The sequence below is a fragment of the Phyllostomus hastatus genome, unplaced genomic scaffold (assembly GCF_019186645.2).
Source record: "Phyllostomus hastatus isolate PE091 unplaced genomic scaffold, TTU_PhHast_1.1 phas_contig_283, whole genome shotgun sequence".
NCBI lineage: Eukaryota > Metazoa > Chordata > Mammalia > Chiroptera > Phyllostomidae > Phyllostomus > Phyllostomus hastatus.
This window is the reverse complement of record NW_025333833.1, coordinates 9,046,100-9,065,228: the sequence shown is the minus strand read 5'-3', so window position 1 is coordinate 9,065,228 and position 19,129 is coordinate 9,046,100. Positions and strand designations below refer to the sequence as shown.

Below are 19,129 nucleotides of genomic sequence, written 5' to 3'. Positions count from 1 at the left end.
GAGACGCGCCCGCGGGCCACTCTGCAGGGACCGCGCTCCGGGGCCCTGCCGCTCTGGGGATGGAGAGGACGGAGAGGACGGAGAGGTCGGAGGGGAGGGCTCGGAGCTCCTCCAGAGAGGCCCACGGGAGAGGCGGCGGCAGGTCCCCCCACAAGGAGAACAAGAGGGCGAAGGCCGAGCGGGGCGGCGGAGGCCGCGGGCGCCGGGATGCGGGGCGCGAGCCGCGGGACCCCGGGCGCGCAGGGAGGCCCGCGGAGCCCCGCGCGCCGCCGGCAGCCACCGTGGTGGACGTGGATGAGGTCCGCGGCTCCTGCGAGGAGGGCACCGAGGTGGTGGCGCTGCTGGAGAGCGAGCGGCCCGAGGAAGGTACAGCGGGCCGGCCGGGGACCCGGGAGGGAGGACGGCCTGTCCCAGTGGTACCCAAGGGACGTCAGAGAAAGTGGAACGAGCCTCCGCGCCCAGAGCCGCAGAGGCTGGAGCCTGCTAGACCCCCTCCTCAGCGGTAGCTTCCAAATGCATCCGAGAAAGGCAGATAACTTCAACTCACCACTGTTGGTCTCGAGGGCCAGCCAAGGATGGGCGGTGGGAGGGAGCGTGTGGTCCAGGCTGGGGACCGGTCCACACGGCCAAGGAGCCACAGCCGCTGGTTTCTGTGGCCGTGCGAGCGGATACGGGCGCCTCCTTTCAGTAAAGTCGTGCACGAGCCGGGGGCTCTGGGCACCTAGGCAGCTCATTCTTCCCTCCTCGTCCCACCCCTCAGTCCTTCCTCAAAGCACGTCAAGGTTTCCTTGGGGTGATCGTTTTTCTAAAAGCAGAGGCAGCAGAGGCAAGTGGAGAAGAGCCAGACCTGGGTTTAAATCTCAGCTCAGCGGCCGGCCAGCCCGGCGCTCATTCTTCGGCATCGCACCAGGCCTGGCTCACAGGGTAGGTAGGTAGTTGTGAGGCTGCCGGGAGGCAAGGCATGTGAAGCGCCGTGCACGAAGCCTGGAGCAAGGAACACACTCAGCTAAACCAGGACCCCGGCTGGCTGGGATCACCTGGAAAGGTGTCTTTGGCTTCCGCAGGTGAAGCAACCCTTAGGAACAAATGTTTCTGCTTCCAGTCCTCTTTATAATGGATGAAAGGAAAAACATTTCTCATGCCTTAAGCATAGGATGAAGCTTAAAGGGAACTGAGTAATGGGGTAGGTGTGTTGTATCGTTTTCTGCTGGCTTTGGAGTTGTAATGCGTCCTGGTTACCAGGGATGCAGTGCGTGCCGGGGCATTGAGAGGGATGATTTGAGGGGGATCCGTGCAGTCAGGGCCATGTTGTAGGGACCATGTTAATGCCGTTTTGCCCAACGGATGGCCTTCCGTCAGTCAGAAACTCCCAGTCATTAAATGGTCCTTGGGTTCAGTGCCCCAGCAGTGCTGAGGTTAGAGGTCTTGTATGTGCTCAGACCACAGTGGACGGGGAGGGAAGGAAGGAAGCCCAGGTGTTTCATTGAGTATTATCATTCCCTTGTCACAGATGAGGAAAAATGCTGAGAAATTAAGTAACTTGCCCAAGACCTACAGCTGGGAAGTGGAGGACCAGACTTCTAGAGTGAGACAGTCAGTCCGGTGGAAAAGCCCGTCCTTGCACGGGGCTGCCCCCTGGTATCTGGCCATGGTCCCAGCACTGCCACCTGTGTGGGCTTCACTCGGTCTCTCCAGCCATCAAGTGGCTGGAGCCCAGGACCCTGAGCAGTGGTTGAGAAGGTCTCACTGAGGATGAGGCGGCCTTGCTGAGCCCTAGCCCGGGAGGTTCCTATGGCTCCATGTGGAGGGGAGCGAGAGGCACAAGGTCCACTCCTCTGCCTCACTTAGCACCGCGCTGCGCCAGCTGGGCTACTTCACCTGCCACAGGCCCACCCAGCCCTCCACGCAGACGGTGCCCTGGCCCTGTGAGCTGACCGCCCCCAGGTCCAGCTCACTCTGCTATTCCCACCGAAGTCTACAAATGCTTTGATCCTGATACCAAGGACTGGACCAACAGTTGCCAGTCAGTGAAGATGGTGAACTTTCAATCTTCTTCTTCTTCTTCTTTTTCTAAGGTACCAAGTCTTCTGGTTTAGGGGCCTGTGAGTGGCTTCTTGTCCTCACATCCCTGCTCTTCATCGTCGTGACCTTCCCTTTTTCCATCTGGTTCTGCATAAAGGTGAGATCCCACGAGGACCCAGTAGTCTCCTGGAGCCTCGCAGGAGCCACTGCATGTCCACTCTCACTCCTGTGTGTCCGTACGGGCTGTCTGCTCTGCGTGGAATGCCGTCCCCGCTCACCTTCCAGGAGAGCGCTCACTCCTCTCAGACTTTGCTCGGCTGTAGCTGGGAAGCCTCCCCCGCCTCCCCGAGACTGTCATTCCCTTGCTGGTGCTCTTGTATCACTCTGCTTCCACGTCCGTTGTAGTAGCAGCTACCACGTGGATCGATATAATATTACATGGCAGACCCGCCCAGAAGAGATCACAATGTCCACTTCTCAGGCAGCTTCCATGGACCACGAATGACAATGATCTCTGGCCCACAGGTGGTTACACTTGCCTGTCTCTGAAGTAAATGCAGACCTGTGTCAGTTTGGGAAGCACATGCCGACACAGAATTAGAAGTGCAAGGGCTTTACTGGGCGGCATTGTCTGTGAAATATTAAGGGTGGGGCGGAGAACAAGAGCAGGCAGGGAGAGCCCTCTGCCGATGATGCAGGTCTGACCCTGGTGCTATGAGAACAGGAAGGAAGGGGTGACTCTGAGACAGTCTTGGCCAGTCTGAAGCGGAACTCCAGGGCAAAGCCTGCTTCCCAGAGCAGTCCCGCAGTGGGCGGAAATGGCCAGGCCCTGGTGCCCTGCCATTCTTAGTCATTGTCCGGAGCTGCCTTGCAGGAGCGCGTCCTTGACTAAGACACTATGGATGCTGCTGCGGCCAATGCTGACTGCTGTTCCCTCCTTCTCCTCCTCCTTCTCCTCCTCCTCTTCCTCGTAGCCTTTGTCATAAAAGGACATTGCATGTTGTCAAATGCCTTTTCTGCATCTATTGAGCTGATCACGTGGCATTTCCCCTTTATTCTACTGATATTGTGTCTTACATTGGAGTGCATGTTAAACCAACTGTGTTCCTAAGGTAAGTCCCACCCGGTTATGGTGTATCATTCTTTAATACGGTTTGTTATGGTATCAGGGTAATACTGGCCTCGCAGAATGACTTGGGAAGATTCTTCCTCTTCTATTTTTGGGGGCAGAATTTGTGACTAGCTGGTACTACTTTTTCTTTCAGTGTTTTGCCGAATTCACCAGTGAAGTCATCTAATCCTGGATTTTCCTCAGTGGGAAAGTTTCAAACCACTAATTTAATCTTTTACTTTCAGTTCTTTCAGTTTTTCTTTTTCTTCTTGAGTCAGTTTTGGTAATTGGTGTATCTATAGGATTTGGGCCATTTCATCTACATTATCTAATTTGTTGGCCTATAGTTCATAGTACTTTCTCTTCTAATATTTTATTTCTGTAAGGACAGTAGTGATGTCCCTGAAATCACTCCTTTTGATTCGATTCTGGGTTTTAGTAATTTGATCTTCTCTGTTTTTTTGCTTGTTTTGTTTGTTTTTATTTTGGGGGGGGCAGTCAGACTAGCAAAATATTTGTCAATTTTGTTGATTTTTCCAAAGAACAGGCTTTTGGTTCTTCAGATTTCGTCTATTGGTTTTCTATTTTTCTACTGCATTTATTTTCGCTTCAATTTTTATCCCCTTCTTTCTGCTTGCTTTAGGTTGAGTTTGTTCTTCCATTTCTAGTGTGCTAAGGTAGAAAATTAAGGTATTATTTTGAGATGTTTCTCATAGTTTGAAACAAAATATAAGAAGTGGTATTAAAATGTACCCCTCTTTCTGCTAAATAGCTGATAACTGATACATAGGAAGCTAATAATGCAGCAGTCACAGGAAGTACAAGACTGAGCATGCGGTGGTGAGCATGCTGCGATTTCTCTGATTTAGGGAATGCCGGGCATTCGTGGAAGCATTGTTTTTTTTAGATAATCATGACTCTTTAATCAATATTCTGTTCATGGGCTCAAAGGTTAACACGGCCAATATGCTTTTTCATTGGTTTCTGAAATTCTACACTTACTAAGTGTAGATATTGAAAAACCGGAGTATTTTTTTCTTGGTTATCAAAACAAAAGGTTCCTGATACCTGGGATTACTCTAGCACAAATGCCTTCTGAAGACTTTGTCTTTCTCAGGTTGATTCAGAATTTATCTTTAGATTGTGCAGGAATATGAGAGAGTAATTGTACTCCGACTAGGACATCTGCTTCCTGGAAGAGCCAAAGGCCCTGGTAAGAACCCCCTGCAGGCGTGCCCATTTCTTCAATCCATGCACATTTGTAACTCAGACCTCCGATTACATGAAGTGACTTGATTCATGGTGTCTCCGTTTTCTGATCTGTTGTTTGTAACACGGGTTAAAAGAAATCCTACCAGGTCACGATGACCCAGGGAGAGGATGGGTGGGTGCAGAGAGCTGAATGCCAGGGCCAGGTTGGCTGGAGGAGCATGTAGGCATTCACCTGTCACTTTCTCCTCCCCTGCTTGCTTCTAGGCCTTTTCTTCTTCCTGCCCTGCCTGGATACCTACCACAAGGTTGACCTTCGTCTCCAGACCTTGGAGATACCCTTTCACGAGGTGAGCTGAATGATGGATTTTTCTTTCTACGCTTTACATGGCTGAGCTGTCAATGCTACCAGTTTCAATCCAGGGAAAAATGATAATTGAAGATAGAAAATAGAAAAGGGAACTAGAGATTAGACTCCATCAAAATTAAAAACTCCTGTACAGCAAACACCATAACAAAATGAACAGACAACCTATGGAATGGAAGAAAGTATTTTCAAATAACATGTCTGATAAAGGGCCCATATCCAGACCATAGAAAGAAATCTTACAACTCAACAAGAAAGCAAAATAAATAAATATACACGGGAAAATGGGCTTGTGATGATTAATTGTAACATATCAACTTGGCTAAGCTCTGATACCCAGATATTTGCTCAGAAACATCTGGATGTTGCTCTGAAAGTATTTTTTACACAAGATTAATATTTAAATCAGTAGACTTCGAGCAAAGCACATTACACTCCATCCTATGGCTGGGCCTCGCCCGGGCGGCTGAAGGCCTTAAAAGAAAGATTAGCTCCCCTTGAGGAGGAGGGATTCTGCCCACAGGCTGGTCTCGGACTCCAGCACAGCGCCCACTCTTCCTCGGGTCTGCTGTTGACCGACCCTGGAGATTTTGGACTTGTCAGCCTCTACGATTGTATGAGCCAATTCCTTAAAATCTCTTCCTCTCTGTTTCTACACACACACACACACACACACACACACACACACACACACGACTCACTCTGTTTCTCTGGAGAGACCTGGCCAATACAGACTTAAATAACACTTCTCCAGAGAAAATATACAAATGGTTAGCAAACACATGAACAGATGTTCCACGTCACTAATCATTAGAGGAATGCACATCTAAACCACAGTGAGACACCACCTCACACCCACTAGGGTGGCTACCAAAGAGGGAAAAAAAAATCCAGCCAGAAAGTAACAGGGATTTGGAACCCTTGTACACTGGCAGTGGGCATGTAAAATGGGGCAGCCACTATAGAAAACATTACAATAATTTCTCAGAAAGTTAAAAATAGGATTACCATGTGGTCCAGCAGTTCCACTTCCGGCTATACAACCCAAGGAACTGAGAGCAAAATTTTGAAGACGTATTCATGTACCTATGTTCGTAGCAACGTTATGCACAATAGCCAAAAGGCGAAAGCAACCCAAGTGTCCATCAGTGGCTGACTAGATAAACAAAATGTGGTACATACTTACCATGGAATATTATTCGGCCTCGAAAAGGAGGGAAATTCAGACACATGCTGTGTCATGGGTGAACCTCGAGAACATTAAACTAAGTGAAGTGACCCAGTCATGAAAGGACAAGTACGGAATGATTTCACTTACACGACCTAGAGTAGTCAAATCCGTACAGACCGAGAGCAGAGGGGTGGTTATGGGGGATGGGGCAGGGCAGAGGGCATGCAGAGATGCTGCTTCATGCGTTTTAGTTTTGCAAGATGAAAAGCGTTCTGGAGAGTGGTTGCACGACAACATGAGAGTGCTCGGCACTACTGGCTGTGCACTTAAAATGGGTAAGATGGCAGATTGGAGGCTATGTGTGTTTCACAATAAGAAAAATTAAAAGAAGCGATCACACCTAGATTTTTCTATTAGTAATTTAAATGTATAAGCTTTTTCTAAATTCTGAAATCCCCCACTTTCAGTTTGAAGTTCTTTCTCATACTTTCTTTTGTGAACTAGAACTATAAATAGAAATTATATATATTTTAAAGGCTTGTTTTAGATAATGAAATGTAAAAAAGGAAGACATGAAATGTACTCATAATCCTATCACCTACAGATAGATGTCGATATCTTGGAGTGTATCCTTTCGGACTTACCTAGGTGTGGGGTTATGTTTACAGACAGGAGCACATATCAAACCACACATTCTATTTGGTAGCATAACTTTATTCACCCCACAATTTTTGGGATCATCTTTTCATACATTAGCTACGTTTTTACCCTTTCATTTTAAAAGGACACGTAGCCTTCTGTTGTATGAATGTACGTACCACAATTCACAATTCCCTGTTGTTGATATCAAGTTGTTTCCAGTCTTTTATTACAGTGGGCAATACTATGAATAACATCCTTGCAGCTAAGCCCTCATAGTACATCCTGCGATAGTGTGTACACAGGAAATGCTGAGAAGATGCCTCCATCTCTGCTTTGGGGCAGCACCAACCTGCCCTCTAGCGTGTGCCCAGCTAGCGGAACACCCGAGGGCTTGTGTACCATGCTTCTCTTCTAGCACTTTTTTTTTGGCATCAATGTAAAAAGGCCTGATAAACAACTGATTTTTTTTAAAAGATTTTATTTATTTATTTTTAGAGAGGGAAGGGAGGGAGAAAGAGAGAGAGAGAGAAAAACATCAAAATGTGGTTGCTGGGGGTCATGGCCTGCAACCCAGGCATGTACCCTGACTGGGAATCGAACCTGCAACACTTTGGTTCACAGCCCGCACTTAATCCACTGAGCTACACCAGCCAGGGCTGATTTTTTCACATACGCAAATTCTTTCTGATTTTTTTTTCACAAAAGGGTTTACAACAGGATTCCTTTAAATCGTGAGTTCTTTAGTGTAGTTAATAAAAAAACTCCATAATCTTCAAAAACATCTATTTTGAATAAAAGATAGACTGAGCATTGATTTTTTTTTCTTGCTATAATCTTACTCCGAGAATCCACTTGAACACATTTAGTCCCTCTAACCCTGCACGGGGAAGGAGCCAAAGCATCAGGCTTCGCACTTTCTCTTCTCTGCCTAGGTTGTGACCAAAGACATGTTCATAATGGAGATAGACGCCATCTGCTACTACCGGATAGAAAACGCCTCTCTCCTGCTGAGCAGTCTCGCTCAGGTGTCCAAGGCGGTCCAGTTCCTCGTGCAGACCACCATGAAACGTCTGCTGGCGCACCGGTCCCTGGCTGAGATCCTTCTAGAGAGGAAGAGCCTCGCCCAAGATGTAAAGGTACTTCGATAAATTTCACGTTGAACATGTTGAAATCCCTCTTTATCTTTTTTTTTTTTCACTCGTCATTTGTTGAATCTTCCATGTGCCAGACTCTTGACATTCTAGCTTGCCTTGTTACATTGAATTATACTTTGTGTATTTATCCATTTGTCTCCCCAGGCTATGAACTCCATAATGACAGGGGTCATATTTCACTCACTTCTTTGTCCTCAGTACCTGACATGGGGCTGCCACACAGCAGCCTGATGATGTTTTTTGATCCACAAGAAATGGTCCTGCTGTCTCAGCCTCGCCTCTTGCAGTCCTTCCCCCAGTGTATCTAATACCGCAGTCTACTTAGCATTTCTCCAGCTGCCGTGCCTTCTCTTGGGCTGTTTCCTCTGCAGGGAACACTTCCCTTTTCCCCACAGGCAAATCCTATTTGTTCTTTTAAGGTGCCACCTCCTCTGTGGCTCTTTTTTCAATATTCTTTCCTCTCACCAACCTCCCAAATGAGTCAGTCTTCTCAGGATCCTCAATGCACTAAGCTTATTAGTTATCCAACCACTAAGAAATCATCAGATGCTGTTGGGGGGGGCTCCGCCCACAGCCCCCCCCCCCCAACCAGGGATGAGAATAAGTCTACCAAGACATGATCTGCTTGGGGAGGAAAGGTGGCCACTCTCTCAAAGGAGAAGGGCCAGGACCCTGTTCCTCAATGGGCTTTTACTGGGTTCATTTACACAAGAATTCAGGTAAAGCTCATTACTCATTGTCAGGCAGTAAGGATCAAACAATAGATAACAAAGAACTCTGAGGGCCTATTCTGAGTCAGGGTCAGATAGCTAAAAAGGTATAAAACTTTGAAGAACAAACTTACTTCTTGCTTGGACCCTTATCATTTCATTGAGAACATTCTAAACAAAGCAGGTTTCACAGGATTTGACATATTCTTTCTTAGGCCTGATTTCCCAGGTAACCCACCCTTTCCAGCACAGGGCTGCACCACCCCCTGTCATTGTTTCAGGCTTAGGTGGAGCAAGGGAAGTAAGGCAGCCAAGAGATTAGGAAGGAGACTTCTCCCAGACAGAATCAGGACTCAGGCTTTGTCAAAGCCAAGGGGCGAGGGTCCATCACCCCCTTTTGCTGTAGCCCCCAAAGTCCTTCCTTGGGGGCCTCCCACGTGATCGTGTCTGTCTTAGATTGTTCCCTCCCTTAGGGAATCTTACCCATCATTGGCTAACCGACCAAGCATTGGGGGCCAGTTATGAATAAAGTAAAAGGGGCAGAGGTGGCACTCCTACCAGGGAGATAAGCTTTTGTCTCCTTGGTGGCTTACGGTTCAAGGTCCCTCCCTCAGCTTAGCCTTGGCGGGGGTTGCAGCTTCTGAAACCAGGCAGGGCGGTTCCCAACAAGATAGTTCCCAACAAGATATAATTAAAAAGGAAAAGAATGCGAACACACATGTGGAGCTCCATGCCTTGACACTTTTTCCAGAACCCACAGTTCACTTTCTCCTGCCTCCTGGGACTGGGATGAGAGGGGGTGGAAGTCACCAACGGGAAGGACGTGCCAGCACCTGTTATTGAAAGCCATTTGGGAGCGAGGCTACAGACTCTGGTTCTCTAATAAATGCATATTATTTTATTTTGTTTTTAGCCTCACCTGAGGACATTTTTTCATTGCTTTTTGAGAGAGAGAGAGGACAAGAGAAACACTAATGTGAGAGAAATATCAACTGGTTGCCTCCCATATGCACCCCGACCAGGGAGCAAACCCACATATGCCCCCACTGGGGATCGAACCATGCAACCTTTTGGGTTACAGGACAATGTTCCAACCAACTGAGCCACACTGGCCAGGGCCTAATAAATGCATTTTAAAACAGACTTAACAACTACACCATCTGTATTACTTCCCATTCTCTTTATTACAAATTACCACAAACTTGGTGGCTTAAAACAAAGCCAATTTAATCTTTAACAGCTTTGAAGGCCAGAAGTCCAAAATCAGTTTCACTGGGCCAGAGTCAAGGTCAAAGTCAGCAGGGCTGGTTTCTAATGGAGGTTCTGAAAGGAGACTCCATTTCCTGGCCTTTCTCAGCTCACGGCCCTTCCTCCATCTTCCACGTACACCACCGACGGGCTCTCCACTTCCACCCCCACCTCACCTCCTCTTCCGCAGTCAGGACTCCCTCTGCGTCACTCCTGAAGGACACTTACAGCGCCCCCTGGAGGCTGTCACTGACATCTCAACTCTTCCCTTCACAGGTCGCCTTGGATTCCGTGACCTGTATTTGGGGACTCAAAGTGGAGAGAACAGAAATGTGGGTAGGAAATTAGCAGGGAAGAACAAAGTGATAAATCAAAATATTTTGGTTTCATTTAAAATTTTTTATTTGATAACTTATTTTCATTGCATGAGTATGACTATAACCATATATTTTGGGGGAAAATAGAAAAAAAATGCCAATCATCTCATAAACATTCACAATCACAGTGACATTTGGGCTAATTACTTTCACATTTTCTCTCTATGGATTAAAAAAAATGTTTTTGAAATAAAACTCAGCTTTTATGATTGTTTAAACCATTTTAAAGTACAATTCAGTGGTTTTTAGGATATTGACAAAGTGGTGCAGTCATCACTACCATCCAATTCTAGAACATTTTTATCACCCCCCCCCCAAAAAAAAGCCTACATCCATTAAGCAGAAACTCCTCATTTTCCCCTCACCCCCCAGCCCCTGCTAACCACCAATCTACTCTCTCTCTGGGCTTGCCTATTCTGGCCATTTCGTATAAATGCAATTCCACAATATATGGCCATTATGTCTGCAAGGTTCATCCATGTGGTAGCGTGAATCAGGACACCACCCCTTTTTATGGTCGAACATTGCATTGTGTGACTGCACCACGTTCTGTAATCTGCTCATTGACTGATGGGCACCTGGATTGCTTCCACTCTGGGGCTGTGATGAGTAACGCTACAAGGAACATTCATTCATGTGCGAGCTTCTATGTGAACATGTTTTCAGTTCTCTTGGGTAGATACCTATGAGTAGAATCACTGGGTCATACGGTAATTCTGTATCTAACTTTCTGAGGAACTGCCAGACTGTTTTCTCTCTATGTATCTTCATAGTTACATTCAGGATAAAAATTAAAATTTTGTATCTTTTATGCAATACATTAAGTATTGTTCTTATTAAGTCAGTTCTACTGTTTTCAAGGTCACTTCTCTGATATAAATGTAGATGACTTCCCTTATCATTAATAGCGTGGCTCTTCAAGGCTTTTTGTATTGTTCAATTTTAATAGCTGGGATTTAGATTAAACTAAGTGGAAGAAAATCAACATAATCCATCAACACAAAATGTGTTTCACATGGAAAGAAAACCAAGCTCTACCACAGCATCGATGATCATGAAAATCTGCATTTGAGGCCCTGACCCTGGAGACAGTCTGCCCACTGTCTAGCCAGCGATCTGGGGACGGCGCTCTGTTAGGTCAGAATTTGCCGCGCATCGTGACAACAACAGCGGGGAAAGTGGTGACACTGTATGGGAACTCTGGCTGCTGAAAGCTGTGCTGCACACCTACCTAACCGAGTTCTCTCTTTCCCAGTAAGGACGTGAGGCTGCCGGCCGGGCTGCAGCACTCCCTGGCTGTGGAAGCAGAAGCGCAGAGACAGGCCAGAGTGCGGGTGAGCCAGCGCCCCGCAGGCCCTCCACCTCTGGGCTGTTCTTTGAGGAGCCCTGGAGAGTCCAATGGCCTGCTCTCGCAGAGCGGTTTCCCTTTGCTTCCTTACATCCTAACGTCCCCTCCCCTCATTCACCTAGGCTCTGGGAGGGATCTGCCTTGTGGCCCCCCCACCTGCAACCAACTCTGTTAAAATCGCTGTCTTAAAGTGGGGTTAGTAGCTCCTAACTGAGTAATGCAGCATCTCTTTCTCCATCACACCCTCCATCTGAGGCCGTTGGTAACGGCGACCCTCTCCTCCCTCTCGAGTCTTGTCTTCGCTCTCTCTCCCTCAAGGCTTCTTACCACTCTCCATCCTTCTCTTACACTGGCAGCTTTCCTGGGTAATATGAGCACCCTGTTACCTCTGGGTTAATGACACCCAGACCTGTCTCCCTAGCTTTGTGCCAGCTCTGGGGGGACAACCAGGATCAGGGCCCGTTCCCCCAGCACCAGGGTTGAGAGAAGGCTGTGCCATAGCATCTACTCAGACGTGCCAGCGAGGAGGAAGATGCGACTGCCAGCAGCTCCCAACTTGTGTGGGCGGGAAGGGGTGCTGGGAAGAGGGCTATGAGGGCTGAAGGGGAGGCTGGTTTCTTTTAAAGAAGAGACAGTAGGTTGGGGGCAGACCCCTAACCACAGAGACAGTTGAGAGCTGGGGGAAGTGGAGAGCAAGGAAAGGAAGATGTCCTCTCGGCAGGGTTGTGTCTGGTCCTCTTTGCCCACTTTAAGGTGGGATTTAGGTGGTGACATTGGTGCTTCTTCTGCTGAAATGCTGACATTTCAGACTTCAAAGTGAAAAGCATTCATTTTGCTTCAGTTGGGAGTCACCCTTCAGGACTCCGTGTTTTTGCCTGGGACACAGGCCAACCTTCTCTCAGTGTGGCTAAACCCTGCTAATCTTTTGGGGCCCACCAGTCATAATTAATAGCTCCCCAAACACTTCTCTCTACTTGCCAGGGTCCTTAACAGATTCTGTCCTAATTTACAATCAATAGTGCAGTCTGTGTCCCCTAGAGCAAGACCCTTAGAAACGAAGACCGTCTGTTCTATGCTTCACAGCACCGGCCATGTAATAGATGCTCAGTGCTGGCTGAGTAGTGCTTGAAGCGCTCCAAGGACGAAGGAGAAAACTCACACCGCTTCTCCCCACGCCTGTTCCCTAGATGATCGCTGCGGAAGGGGAGAAGGCTGCCTCCGAGTCCCTGCGGATGGCGGCTGAGATTCTGTCAGGCACGCCCGCTGCCGTGCAGCTCCGATACCTCCACACCCTTCAGTCCCTGTCCTCGGAGAAGCCCTCCACCGTGGTGTTACCGCTGCCGTTTGACATGCTGAATGTCCTGTCTTCTCCCAGCAGCAGAACTCAAGGAAGCATCCCCTTCCCGAGTGCTTCCAGACCAGTTGAACCACTGAATCCTAAAAAGAAAGACTCCCCCATGTTATAGGAGGCTCGAAGGATAATGAGAATGTGCAGGGGCCTGCCACGCAACAGCCACGTCCCCGGGTGTCCTCACTTCCCGCCCTTCCTTCGGTCTCCAGGTAGAACGTCCTTGGAATGTATGATGTCACCGTGCACGAGAAGACTGTGACATCACATAGTGTCGGAGAAGCCATGTATCAAGTTTAAGTGGACCATCCAGAGTAGTTATGGGAAAGAGCTTTGGCCAGCCTGCTACTTTGGAAAGGATTTTGAGTCTACATATGGCTAGAGGCAGACTTCTGAAGATGCGGTTCAAAGGTCCTTGGTGCTGTACGCCCTCCGGCCCTTCGGTGAGGTCTTTGCTGCTCCCAGGCCCCTTCCGCAGGCCCCTGTCATTGTGCCGTCACACTGGAATGTGCAGCCCTGTGCTCGGGATGCAGGCTTCCCTCCCTCTTTACTGCGAACCCAGAGGTACACCTTAGGCATTTCCCCGACCACACTCAGCCTCGGACATCCATCCCATAGCCTCGCGCCTAATCCTGAGACCTGCACCATAGCGACACTTGGATGTTCCTGAGTGTAAGGAAGAAGTAAGAGAGATGTACTTGGGCTGCATATAAAGAAAGAATTTAACAGGGATTTGTTTTATGGAGACTCCTTTGTAAATAGAGAAATAAAGGGACAAAACCATTGATCTGATAGGTGTTGCATAAAATCTGAGGAAGCAGCACTATAAATACGGGGCTGACGTATTTTCAGTATAGAATTGACCAGCTGCCTTATTTTTCAAACAGTAATAACACCATGTGATCTATACATACCCTGAACTATTCTTGTCTTATATAACATAGATACTCCCTGACACGAATATATTTCGGTAATATAATTGCTCTCATTTTCCATTAACTTGCCTTATGCAAATAGGAATATATATCAACAGAAAAAAATTAGCCAAGTAAATAAGCATACTGAGATATATAGCAAATCCTTTATGAACTTTAAAGAAATCAATGACATTATAAAACATTACCAATGTTACAAACATATGACTAAAAGTCATTGTGTCAGTACAGTGGGAATTTCGATGTGGCTGTAACAGAGAAGTGGCGGTAGGCACCCCCGGTGCTCACTGGGTGGTAACCTCTCTCCTTCAAAGCCCCTCCTGACCCTTCCTGCGGTCCGACGCTGTCACTGGAGATGTTCATCTGCTATCCGTCGTGGGAACATTAAATATTCTGCGTAAAAACACCTGTAAACGAGTGTTGTTTATAAATGTTATCTCATAAAACCCTGCTGAACATCATTTCAGAGAGAAATGTATTCTGAGCTCCTAACAATGGCCCTAGAAAGTTTTGTAGCATTCTTGTGTGGTGAAGACAGGCTGTTGAGGCTAAATGAAACAAGCCAGTCAGAGCAAGACAAATACCATATGATCTGACTTAGACTCTAATGACAAAATAAACTGATGAAGAAAACAGAAACAGAAGCATGGATATACGGAACAGACTGACCGCTGTCAGAGGGGAAGGGTGGGGCCGGGGCACCGGATGAAAGAAGGGGAAGGGATTAGCCAAAAAACGTACCCGTACACACAGAACCCCCACACGCAGACAGACAGCGGTGTGGTGGTTGCCAGAGGGAGAGGGCGAGGTGGAGGAGGGGGAAGTGGGATGGAAAGAGGTTTTGCTTGGGATGGTGGGCGCATGCTGTAGTGTGCAAATGATGTTTTTTATTGAGTTGTACACTTGAAACCTGTATGGTTTTCTGAACCAATGTCACCCCAGATAAATAAATAAATAAATAAATAAATAAATAAATGGCAGAAGCAAGGCCCAGACCAAGGGCGCTTTGCCTATCCTGTTATCTCCCAATCGCTTCAATGCTCCTCCCCTCTGCCATCCCTTCTGTTCTCTGAAAAACAACAAAACTCTCTAGCAGTCGAATGTAGGAGTCCATCATGATGCCGGCCACAGGGCCATCTCTGTCGTATGTCTCTAGGTCACCCTCTCGCCTCCATCTGTCGCCCGGCCCTGCTATGCCCTTTGGCTTCAGCCGAGCCTCGAGTCTTCCCGGGGTCATGCAGGACGACCAGATGATTTCAAATCCTACATAGTCACTCAACCAAGGATTCAAGTATCGATACAAAAATCTGCTTATAAGCTTACTATATATTGAGATAACTTTCCATTTTGGTTTAAAGGACTGTTTCATCCAGTTCTGAAAAATATTTCTGTATGTTGCTGAGAGAAAGCCTCCCCAGACCCTGCTCCCAAGGGGAGATGCTGAAGCCAGAGGAGCAGGCGGAGCCCCGGACCGTGCTCGAGGGCCGGAATACAGGGAGTGGGATCCGAAAGGCGGTCAAGTCCAAGTAGGCCAAAGGCGGCGGTGAAACCTGCCTGGGCCAGGAGTGGGGCGCCAGGGAGAGGAAAGCGAGCGCTGAGGAGGCAGACCCAGTGAGAGGTGGGGGCGGAGCTGGGTGATCTCCCAGAATGTCTGCTCCATCAGGGTTTGCAGTTCGCTGCTGTGCACCCACCAGGGCTCTGTCACAGACGGCCCAGCCTGTTTAAGTGGCCAGTGACAATTAGACCCTGAAGTGGGAGGAATTGTCCACGACCGCTGTGTTGGCCCATCCCCATCCCAGTGTGCTGTTTACTGAAGCTAAGATGGCATCAGGAGTTGCTGGTCACTTTTCGCCCCCTACGGATGGTTCTTGAGCACAGGTTGGCAGATAGGGAATGGCTAATGAAAAAGGACATAAGGTCCTGCTGGTTCGGGTATAACCAGACCTGAGAACAAGACAATGAGAGAAGCAAATGCCAGGGTCATAATGTAACAGTGTAAAGTGGCTTTTGTGGTCCTTTAATAATTCCTCGTGGCATGTTTTAGTCAAAGGCAAGTCTTGCCTGTGCACCTGGGGCGTGCCTGCAGCACCGCCCGCTGGTCAGTCTGCTCTGATGCCCCCAGTGGACATTTAGATTTCTCATTAGCTTGCCACAGGGCGCCATCTGGGTCTACTAGGTGGTCTGTGGTGTCTTTGGGTGTTAACCAGTTGTTGGGATGGGAGGGCTGGATGGGAGAGAAATAATGGGATGAGCTGCTACGAAACTGTATTCTGGGTGGGGTGGAAGGGTGCAGCGACTGGTCAGAGCATTCCTTCAGAGACTGATCAGGTGAGCAGACAGTGCTGTCTGCGAGGCCCCAGGAGCAGAAGTCCTTTCCTGAGACCCGGGTGCTGCATCCCAGCTGGTTACCGATCGTGAGGTGATGGTGCCGCAGCTCTGCTGCTTCGACGCCCCGATATCCAGGAGGCCCCGCAGGCCCTTCTGCCGGCGCCTCTGCACGCCACATCCCTGGTGGGGGGGGGGGCGGATATGTCCGGACGGATCCTCCTCATTAGACTGCTCCTGGTCCCTACAACGCTCCTCAACAGAATCCAGTGGGACTGTGAGGGTTCTGACGTCCTCTAGAATTTTGGCTTTTATGTCAGTATATTTGCTCTTCTGCTTCCTGTGGGAAGACACGTGCTGTTGGGAAGCATGCTTGCAATTCCAGGAATGGGCAGAAGCAGAAGTCCCTGCAGTCTTTTAAAGTAAAATGCAAAATGCAGGGCACCCAGGTGACAGCTGGGTCATTGATCTCCAGTGAGGAAAGGCAAAGAGCAAAAAAGACAGCCCTGTCCGCATGTGCCAGAACGTACTCGATGGGCGATCTGACCACGGTCACAGCAGCAGGACCCCAGTGCAGGACCAGGTCTGCTGGGAAGGAAGCACAGGGCGCCCATACACACGGCCGGGGGTCTGGGTATGCAGTGAGGAGCCAGGCCTGGTGGATGGGGGGCTTGCTCATCAAACTCTCTAAGGTCCCTGAAGTTAATGAAAAAGTCTTCTACAAAATAATAAAAAAACTACTCTTAGAACAGCCCACCTAAAAGCCCCCAAATTTGCTAGAATCGCCCCAGATCTGTTTGGGAAAGCAAGAGCATGGCAGGGTATGCCCCAGCAGGTGGTGACGCTGACTGAGAGCCTCACCTTTGGCTTTTATTTGGCTGTGACCGCAGCCAACCATCTGAAAAATTGTACGTTTTCTTCCCCAAGAGTAAAGAATCATCCAACAGGCTTAGCATTTTTGAAACCCATTCCACCCACAGTTTGATGATGGCCAGGAGCAGGCCTGGCCAGGGCTTCCCCAGGGCTTAGAGAAGTCTGGGAGCTCTGGGGTTGCGGTTGGGGGTGTTTGAGGCTTAAGAAACAGGCAAAGGTCTAAGGTTTCAGAGATAAACCCAAAGGAACACAAAGTACGTGGAGGCACAGCCCCTCTGCAGGGGCAGAAACCTCACCACGGATGTCTGGAGACCGAGATGCACAGCCAACGCCAGCGAGCCAGGAGCAGAGAGGCGGGGAGGAACCCTTGCCACGTGACTGCTCAGAACGTGCGTGTCGTTTGCAACTGACTTTCGCAGGTTAGTCCAACTCTAGTGCCTAAAAGGACCCAAGGTCACAACCAGAGCAGGTAAATGAGGCAATGAAAGCAAAACGTGAAGGTTCTGGGGGAACCTTCCGCAACGCCGGCCCCTATAAAGGAAACCATTTGAACAGTGGCCTGACGGCGTGGCTGTTGCCACACAATCTAGACATGCGTCCAGCAAGCGGGGCTCTGACCCGGACCGGCTCGGCGACCTTGGGGAGTCTTACAAGCATTTTGGGCCTCAGTTTCATCTTCTGAGAATGGGGATAAGAGTATTGCCCCCACCTACTTTGTAGGGTTATTGTGAAGACCAGATAAATCATAAAAATGCCTGAAATTGTAAGAAATTTGAAAATGCCGTAGAAACCTAGGGGTAATATCAGCATCCTCTTTCTAAATTGAAAAAAAGAAAAAAAAACAAAAAAAACAAAACAAAACTGCACAGACATGGACAACAGTGAGGTGATCACTGAGGAAAGGAGCATATCAGGGGACTACCGGTAAATGGTAATAGAAAAATATAATAAAGATTATATTAAAAATAAAAAATAATAATAAAATAAAAGAATGCTTTTTATTTATCACTCTTTTCCACACAGTGCAAAGTCTTCAAAACACACTATTTTCTTGACAGAAACTGATATTGTCACAGACCTCTGTTAGGAAATCAATTGAAGAGGCCAGCAAACTTTTGCACAAGCTATCTTTAATCTGGCAAATAAGCTAATGTGCTGATTCCCTACAGCCACCACGGTGAGTTTTAAGGAAAATGTTCTCGGGCTGTACGTCGTGGCTTTTCTACTAGCTGTTGCCGAGGGAGTACCTCCAATGAGCCAAACAGTTAACTCGACAGCACAGAGAGATCTGGGGTGTGTTCGGGTAGCGGAGCCACGGCAACCCCCAACACCCTATGGGTGCTGCTTGGGCTTGGTTTTACTGGGTTTACTCCGGGCTTTGGGTTTGCTGGTGAGAGTCTCCTCCTTGCGCTGTACCCCTGAAAAGACAAAGACAATCAGAATGTGGTAGGAACACTATCTCATAGTTACTAAAGGCGCTCTACTTTACAAAGCCTTTTTAAAATTCTGCTCTGCTTGAGTAACTGCTAAGCTACAAACAGGCTCTGAGCCCACAATTTGACTCTGACTTTGTTATTGGGATTCAGAATGCATTTCCTCAAAGTTTAAGTGAGGTCAGTAGCCTGAGTTGTGGGTGCTGGAAAAGGGGGCCATGTGGTCAAAGAGGGAAGAGGAAGAGGAAGAACATTTCCTCTGTCCAGCTTGTACACACCCCAAGTTTGGCAGAAAAAAGAAATTCAAATAAAGGGAATGTCCAGAATCCGCCAGGTCCATCCCTGCGCCCCTGTTCTGTCTTCTCCCTCCCTCCCTCCCTCCCTCCAGCCTCCTGCACCCTACACGAGCCCCACCCTTGGGATGGGTGCAGGAGGCCTTCGGCCATCAAGCCTGCTACCCCTGGCTGCTCCATGACACCCAACTTTGCAACCTGATGCCTTCTGACTGGCTGCTGCCGTCTCCTTGCCACACTTGGTCACCTTGTCCACACCCTCATCCTGCTGTTAAGTGTCACCTTGCTCATACCCTCATCTTGTGTTTGAGTGGCCCTCCCCACTCCCAACCATGGGCCTCACTGAGATCGGATTCTCCTTTGTAAACACCCCTGATTCCCTTCTCCACTCACAGCTCAGAGCGCCATGATTTGCTAATTATTAAAAATACTGACCTAAAACGGAAGTACCTCTCCCTACTCCGTCCAGATCTCCTTTTTACTCGGCATTCTCAAGGCTCCAACCTCTACCTTCCTCTTCTGTTCCTTCACCGCGCAGCTCCCAGGGGAAAAGTGATCTCCCT

General features: G+C 48.4%; 2 protein-coding genes across 2 annotated transcripts in view; one reads left to right on the top strand and one right to left on the bottom strand.

Moving 5' to 3' along the window:
• NPHS2 (NPHS2 stomatin family member, podocin) lies at window positions 1-14,618 on the top strand. Its single transcript, XM_045838631.1, has 8 exons — window positions 1-366; window positions 2,076-2,179; window positions 4,274-4,346; window positions 4,610-4,692; window positions 7,455-7,658; window positions 9,911-9,966; window positions 11,267-11,345; window positions 12,547-14,618. Exons 1-8 carry the CDS (start codon window positions 60-62, stop codon window positions 12,823-12,825), a joined length of 1,185 nt encoding a protein of 394 aa, XP_045694587.1. The 5' UTR covers window positions 1-59; the 3' UTR covers window positions 12,826-14,618.
• Window positions 14,619-18,137: 3,519 nt separating this feature from the next.
• AXDND1 (axonemal dynein light chain domain containing 1) overlaps window positions 18,138-19,129 on the bottom strand; it is a 46,757-nt gene continuing 45,765 nt past the window's right edge. Inside the window, exon 26 of the mRNA XM_045838731.1 lies at window positions 18,138-18,258. Coding sequence (XP_045694687.1) covers window positions 18,173-18,258 — 86 coding nt within the window. The 3' untranslated portion in view covers window positions 18,138-18,172. The remainder of the gene's footprint in view (window positions 18,259-19,129) is intronic.